This window comes from Apium graveolens, chromosome 3 (assembly GCF_009905375.1).
Source record: "Apium graveolens cultivar Ventura chromosome 3, ASM990537v1, whole genome shotgun sequence".
Classification (NCBI taxonomy): Eukaryota; Viridiplantae; Streptophyta; class Magnoliopsida; order Apiales; family Apiaceae; genus Apium; species Apium graveolens.
Window position 1 is genome coordinate 190,220,918 of NC_133649.1, and position 8,084 is coordinate 190,229,001.

General features: G+C 34.7%; 1 protein-coding gene across 2 annotated transcripts; it reads right to left on the bottom strand.

The window, feature by feature from the left end:
- Window positions 1-1,487: 1,487 nt before the first annotated feature.
- On the bottom strand, window positions 1,488-5,659 carry LOC141712987 (putative auxin efflux carrier component 1c). Of its 2 annotated transcripts, XM_074516158.1 has the most exons (6): window positions 4,167-5,653; window positions 3,808-4,054; window positions 3,578-3,663; window positions 2,645-2,802; window positions 1,987-2,063; window positions 1,488-1,820 (listed from the first exon to the last, which is right to left on the bottom strand). In XM_074516158.1, exons 1-6 carry the CDS (start codon window positions 5,344-5,346, stop codon window positions 1,754-1,756), a joined length of 1,815 nt encoding a protein of 604 aa, XP_074372259.1. In that variant the 5' UTR covers window positions 5,347-5,653; the 3' UTR covers window positions 1,488-1,753. The 2 variants fall into 2 exon arrangements, with proteins under 2 accessions (XP_074372259.1, XP_074372260.1); XM_074516159.1 differs by lacking the exon at window positions 1,987-2,063 and having other exon boundaries at window positions 4,167-5,659.
- Between the last annotated feature and the right edge of the window lie 2,425 nt (window positions 5,660-8,084).

An 8,084-nucleotide genomic window follows, 5' to 3' on the forward strand; every position in this document is an offset into this window, starting at 1 on the left:
ACATAAGAGAGTGGGGGAAAATGATAGGGTATATGCAACCCGTCTAGAACCCAACTCAGCTCTAGGGTGAGACAAGCTCTGTTGGAGAGCCAAGACCCCCTTCACCCGGAACAAGCAAATGGATAGAGCCATGCTCAGGATAGTAGTCGGGCCCAAGCCCAACACAGAAGTAGGATCACCTCCAAGTTAGAGTCCGACCCAGCTAGAGCAGGCTCGAGGGGGGTCCCCTAAACACAGGCATACCCCACAACCCACCAGGAAAGGGCACATGGGCACGTGACAATGACAGCTATCAACAACCAACAACTGAGACAAGTATGACACGTGTCAGCACACTTTTGGTGCATCCTAAAGGTGGTCCTTACCTGTACACGTGTATGCAATCCATTCGAGCCAAGCGTCCTCCGCCTTCAACAACAACGGCCATGATCTAAAGGTACGAACCCTTAAATCTACATTTGGACTATAAATACCTCAAGGGGAAAGGGTTTAGGGGTTACGCTCTCTTACACAGAAATATACACGTACAACTACCTTACATCTCTATCTATTTTCATCTTCCCCAAAGAGAGTTCTTATTTTCACACCGGAGGCTCCGCAGGTATTATTTTGCAGACACCCCACAACAGTTACACCACACCACCCCGACAAAATCCAGGTACAATGTCGGAATCGGAAAATGCAATCCCGCAGGCTGGAGTTATCAATAATTACATTTTCTTATGTAATAATTCTACAATGTACAGAATTGTATAATTTTATAACTAAAAGTATAACCGTCACTGTCAACTTTATTCTTATTTTACACTCGCAAAAAAACCATATCAAGAAAATAAACATGCTATTTTCCATCTTATTCTAGGGGCGGACATCATATTTCTGTGATAAAAAATCAGAAATTATAATATAAATATTTTTACATTATTTTTCTACTTTTTCGATAGTGTTTAATCTGTAAAATTTAAAAATATGCTCAGAGGCGTTATTGAGAAATACAAATTTTCAAGTAAACCTCCTCTCAAAAATCAGTCTCCTTTCTAGCGGGACTTTTGTCGATTTATTCGGTGAAAAGCCCGAACGCTTTAATTTATTTTGTTTATTTTATTTTTTTCAATAATCTTTGTTTTGAGTGAAGAATCATTACGTATTTAGTTTACTTATTTTGTTTTTAGATTTAATTGTCGGAGTTTGGGTTTTCTTTTATCCTGAATTCAAGTCAAACATATTGGATTCGAGGGTGAAATAATTTTTTTTTTTAAGTTTCATTTTTTCAAATTTAAATTTTTTATTTAGAATTTAAGTTTATATCTCCTTTATTGTGAGTATTGTACCTGATTTAGTGATAAGTTTTATACTGAAGGGACCATATCATCCCAAAGATCAAAACTGTGCAGAATAAAATACCAAAAGTTAAGAGCTTTTACAATAAAAATAAACTTATGGTCAAAAGGGAATATTAGATGGAGGGTGTAACATGAGAAGAGGCATCATCACATCAGCACTTGCGTTACTTTCATGTTAGCGCAGCTTTAAGAATAATTATTATAAATTCAAAACATCATCAAAATAAATAACCCCCCTGACAAATTAACTAAAACATGATTTTACAATTTAACTAAGCAAGAGAGATTTTTAATTAAACACTTGTGCTGCCTCCATTTCATAGCCTTTTTCTCTTTACTCCTTTGGTCTACATCTTCAATAATTCTTTTCTGCTTTGTCAAGTTAGCTGATTAGGATGATAATCTCTACTTCATAGTCCCAACAAAACATAATAAGCCAGTGTGATTGGTAGAGCAATTAACATTCCGAATATTACACTGGAATGAATCCAAAAAGATATGTTAGACAATATATAAAATCCGCCAAACTGACTATATGAAAATCTCTCTTGCTCCTTTCACGGGAGCTCAAGTGAAGTGATATTGTGCGCAATAGTGTGGTGAGGTATCAAAATTTTGAAATCATGAAAAATAGACTACTCACGCAGTGCTGAGAATATCAGGATGTACATTGTATTCCTTAGCAAACACAAAGGGGACAATTCCCTGCGGTAGAGCTGCCTGGTTGGCATTCCACGCATATAACAATGTAAGAAACATGATATGTACACATAATAATTATAATATACAGTATATTGCTTCATGAGTATGTTTTTCACTTGTGTAGTATAAATACATAATTCAGACAAAACTAACCAAATCTATTCAAGTACTTTAATGGAATCTATTGAGATAATGAAATATCATAAATCTGTGTTTATGGTTGAGGAATATTGTCAAGAACTTGTACAACAAAATGCTGAGAAAGTTAAATTCAAATCTATAATAAATAAAGGGAAAAATGAGAAGCTGCTACTTTCCAAAAGTTTTCATACATGTAATAATAGCTACAGAAGATACCCACTAAGAGTTGTCCTAATGGACATACACATGAAAGAAAAAGATGACTGCCCCAATATATAACACCTTAATAGAAAGCTGACTACTGACTTGTACCAAAAACAGTAGATATAATCATTTCCACAACCAAAGAATGAAAAAATAAGGTCTTGGAGATAAACATCTTATTAAAATGTGTTCCAATTTAAATACAAAAAAACTAAACATCTACTACTATGAGGGAGAGGGGGTGTTTAAGTTACCTGGACAATGGCCACATGTAAGAGAGTGCCACGAAGACCAACAGCAATGGAAGCAGCTGCCATGACAGCTGGGCCTGTGAGGAATCTGACAGCCATGGCAAAAGTTGCAATAGAATTTCCACATGCTATGATCCTTGGTTGCAATGCCATAAACAGACCTGTCATAAAAACACAAAAACACTCCCCCAATCAATTCCACCACCATCACCCCACCCGCATACTGTCAGTTTTAATGTCTTCATTTTATGATACACCCCTTTCATCATCACCACCACCTCCCCACTTCATCATTCTCACTAATATATTTTACTTACACTCTACTTTTGGCATGTCCATTTTATAAGTATAAAACATCAGAGTGAACTGGTGTCTCTTTCAATCTTATTAAAACATCCAGTCCAGTTGCATTAAGTTTTAAAAATTTTGATTTTTGTCCTAAAAATGTTGGTTTATAGCACTTTATACTCTAAAGTCTCCCACTTAATTTGCGCAGATTCTAGAGTTGTAATTAGCACTGCAACTAAATTAAAGATGTGTAGTTGGATACATAATTACTAGAGTATATAGTAGTAATAAATAAAGATGTCAAGTACAGGAATTAGCAAAGGCCTGACCTCACCATTGTTATAAAAACCATCATTCAACCAAGAATATGAAGCTACCCTATGATGAACCATCATTTAGCATGTTTACAGGCTTTCATCATTGATGACAAAGAGTGCTATCTTACTTGAGCTCAAAATTTACTTTCTTTAATCAGATCTACAGATATAATAATAATAATAATAATAATAATAATAATAATAATAATAATAATAATAATAATAATAATAATGTAAAGGAGCAGGAGGCAGTGATCTTTATCATTAGAGAGAGATCTAGCAGCAGAATATAAGATGAGATATGAGAGGGATGTGTTCTAGTACTACTGACCTAGACTGAACATGGCCATGCCAAGTCCTGCATCAGACAGTATGGATATAGACTTTGCAATTATGGCAGGCATTTCAACATGCCACCTACAAGATACCATTTCAACAAGCAAAGCTGTTTATTACCAGAACCTCAAGAAACCATTAATACACCTAACATAAACTTTAATATCAACATTTGCTCAAAGCTGTTATACGGATGGATTAAAAACTGCAAGTAATTAAATTTACCTGAATGAAACTAGAGACCAGATGAGGCCAATTAAGCTAGAGTAAGTGTTGGGATTCCTGATAAGTTTTCTCCACACCATGATCAAAATAAGCCTAGTCATTACACTTGTTGGAGGCATCACTTTAGCTTTGTTTTCTCCGCCTTTCTCACCACCTTCATGCTTGTGCATTTCTCTATCCCCAAAGCTAAATTCATCTCTCTCTACCATGTATTCTTCTTGATTATCAGCTGCTCTATGACCCTCAACTGAGCATATTCATCACATACATTCAAAAAATGAACAGAAGTAATTAAACATACAAAACAAAGGACTATCAAGTAGTAGTAATAAACTAAGTAAAGTAATTTAAAAAATTACCTTTTGCTGGAGAAACAGCCACTCTTAGATCTATAGGTGCAGGATGGTCTAAAGCTCCATAATCATGGCCTCCAAAAACATCTGATACAGGAGAAGCACTTGAACTCCATACAAACATGTGAAGATCTTTAGTGCCTTCCTCTGCCTTATTATTATGTCCTTGTGCATTAGGCTTCTTGGATGCTGCTGCTGCTGTTCCATTTGTTTTCGGAGAAAACATCCCCGGATTGGGAGCCGGGTAATTATGCACGTTACCCGGCTGCCCGTGATGATGAAACCTGGACTTATTCCCATCTTCCTCAAAATTAGATGTCCGAGGAGTAGGTCCCCTGGATGCATTAAGCCCATAAACATCAGAAGCGCCAAAGTTTGAGTTCCTCCCACCACCAGCAACCATAGAGTAAAAATCAGTGTGATTGAAACTCGACCCTCGCGGGGTCGGGTTTCTGGAAGACTGCAAAGAGTAAATCTCTGCATTAGTAAGATTAGAAGGTCGAGGAGTTGTCGACAACCCCTGAGACCTTCTGGAATAAATATCAGACCTTGATGCATTAGATTTTCTAACAGTAACATGAAGCTTCCCATCTTCCTTAATCTCAGCCTCGGTCTCCAAAACATGTCTTCCATCCAATGACATGACATCAGAATCAACATGAATGGAAACAATAGAACCAGCAGTATCAGGAAACTGTTCAGAAATCAACATTCTTGCACCTCTAAACTCAAACAAGAAAAGCATCAAAGTATACCAGATGATGCACTGAAGAACAACAATCTGCACCATTAAACTCCCAGAAAAGTCCCCATACATTCCTTTAAGCAAAGGAATGCCCATGACAAGTGTGTTGGGAAGAGTGGAGAGTGAAAAGAGTGTAATAGTCCATTCCAAACAACCCCTTCTGCTCACTCTACACCAAATAGCTAACACAACAAGCATAATAATCTTTTGAAGTGTGTCAGCAGCAATGAACCTGAAGTTCATAGTGTAAGGATTGTTGGAAGAAATGAAGTGAAAAGAGAGAAGAGGGACAGCAAACAGAGCAACAAAACGGTTGATGCCTGAACATTGATCAGGGGAGAAGATCTTCCACCATTTTACAGAACCATAAGCTAAAACCATGGCTACATACAGGGGAACTACTGCAGTCATGACATGGTAAAAATCTGAAAGAGTGATCATATTTGCTCAACTACTACAGCCAAGTTATGATCTTTTTTGTATTTAGTATTATACAAGTGAAGTAGTAGCAAATATATGAACAAGAGTAGATATTTTGTGGAAAAAGGAGAGAAATGAAGTTGAAAAGCAAGTGAGCTTACTGATGATACAGCCTTTAAGTGTTGGGAAGCAAAAGCAAAGTGTGTTTGTAGTTTGCAGAGTCTCCAGAGCACGACAATAAAGGCGTTGTTAATTAGATTTTATGTACTAGTATTCACATTTTTTTTTAATTATTTAAGTATGGTTTTTGCCATTTGTTTTGAGCTATGTTTGGATATGAATGGGAGATGGGCATATGACTGATGGATATAATAAAATTTGCAAAAGTAGTAATTGGTTGGAGGTGGTGCTTTTACAAGTTTTATACCTTGTTTAGAGGCTCTTACTGTTTTGATTCTTTTCTCTCCTCGTTATCTTTTTATAGGTTTAATTTAACCTTAAAAGATGTATTCTTCGTAATCCATTTTTGGTAGTACAGGGAAATTATCAAAAAAGAATATTTTTTAATTTCTTTTTAAGATTTTAATATTTTTTGAAAATATTTGCAAAGACTACGATTTGCAAGCTACTGGATATTCAATTTTTTTCTAAAAAGTTAACTGTTTTTTCAATTATATTCAAGATTGCATGCACATGCTTGCATTCGAATTTATATCTAGTTGCACCTAGCTAAAAAAAATATATTTTTCTAAAATATTTTGAAAAATCATATTTTACAATAAAAACTAAAAAATATATATTTGCAAAATTGTTATATATAATATATATAAGAGAGATTGAGAGAGAACTAGATAATAATGAAAGATATCATCTTGTTATTCTACTACCTCTGTCCCATGAAATTGTATATATTCACTATTTGCACGTATTTCGAGGATTTTATAAAGTAGAGTTTCATAATAATTTTTTAATTTTTTTTTGAATAAAAGTTTAAACATAAAACTTTTATTCAGGGAAAAAAAAATTTTAAAAAATATATTATGAAGTTATGTTTTAAATGAGTATCGAAAAACGTGCTGAAAAGTAACGTATAAAATTCAATGGGACGGATGGAGTATATCATAAACAAAGTACAAGTAAGACTTATATAGACTAGTAGAATGGATGTTACAAGGAAAATGGAGAGTCAAAGGTTGCTAGTAATTAAGATAACCACATGAAAGGCTAAGAGTCATCTATTAATACATAACACTCCCCCTTAGATGACTTATAAGAACACCATGCCTCGTTAAAACCTTAGTATGAAAAACCCTAGTGATGGAAAAAGAGTACATGTGTTAAGCACGTGTAATAATTAGCGTATTATATCTCCCACTCATTTCGACATGAATATGAATATCAACATAGATCTCGAAGTCTGCACATCCCGATTATGTGTACTAACTTCTCGAATGGAGTGGTAGGAAATGCCATTGTAAAGAAATCTGTTGGATTCCTTTTATCATCATTCTTTGCACGTGATACTGCCTCGTTAAAAATTGCCTGCAACAATTAAATTCATAGCAAAAGAAAATCTCCACTTAATTTATTTAATTTTTGATTCCCTATCACTTTCCGCCTGCAAAATTAGTTAGAACTTTATAGAATAGGTTAGTGGAGATTGAATAAAATTATCATTTTGAAACTTCAAGATTAACACGCTCTTAATTTATAATTATGTCAAAACATGTATAATAAAACATGTTTTAGTTTACTTAGATACAGTACTTCAGGACCGAGAATTTCTTCTCCCTTTTCTCTTGGGCGGAATGAATCCTCATTTTTTTCTAATGATCGTACAATCATGGGTGTACATACAGGATATGCCTTATCCATAATAAACCGTTTAAGAATCTTTTCAATATATAAAGATTGGTGGACAAAGATTCCTTAGATAAATATTCAACTTGAAAACCAAGGCAGAGTTTTGTTTTACCCAAATCCTTCATTTCAAACTCTCTTTTCAAATATCCAATCGTCTCATGGAGTTCATCTGGAGTTCCAATGATGTTTAAATCATCAACATATATTGTAATGATAGTAAACCCCAATTTTGTCCTTTTAATAAAAATACATGGACATATTATATTATTAGTATATCCATCTTTCAAAAGATATTCACTGAGATTATTGTACCACATATGACCCGATTGTTTCCATCCGTATAATGATCTTTGTAATTTAATTGAGTAAATCTCTCGGGGTCTTGAACTATATACTTCAGGCATTTTTAATCCATTAGGGATCTTTATGTAAATGTCACTATCGAGTGACCCATACAAGTAGGCTGTCACAACATCCATTAAATTCATTCAGAGCCCTTCTAGAATTAATAAACTTATCAAAAATCTGAATATTATTGCATCCATTACCGGGGAATAAGTTTCCTCGTAATCGAATCCCGGTCTTTGTGAGAAGCCTTGAGCAACAAAGCGTGCCTTGTATCTCACAATTTCATTTTTTGTTCTTTTACGCACAAATACCCATCTATATCTAACGGGTTTTACACCTGCAGGTGTTTGGACAATAGGTCCAAAAACTTGGCGTTTTTCAAGTGATTTCAATTCTGTCTCAATAGCTTCTTTTCACTTTGGCCAATCATTTCTTCTTTTACATTCATAGATCGATATAGACTCATGATCCTCGATTTTCTCAGAAATGTCAAGTGCAGTTGCATATGCAAATATATCATCCATGACAATTTCTTTTTTGGTCCACCT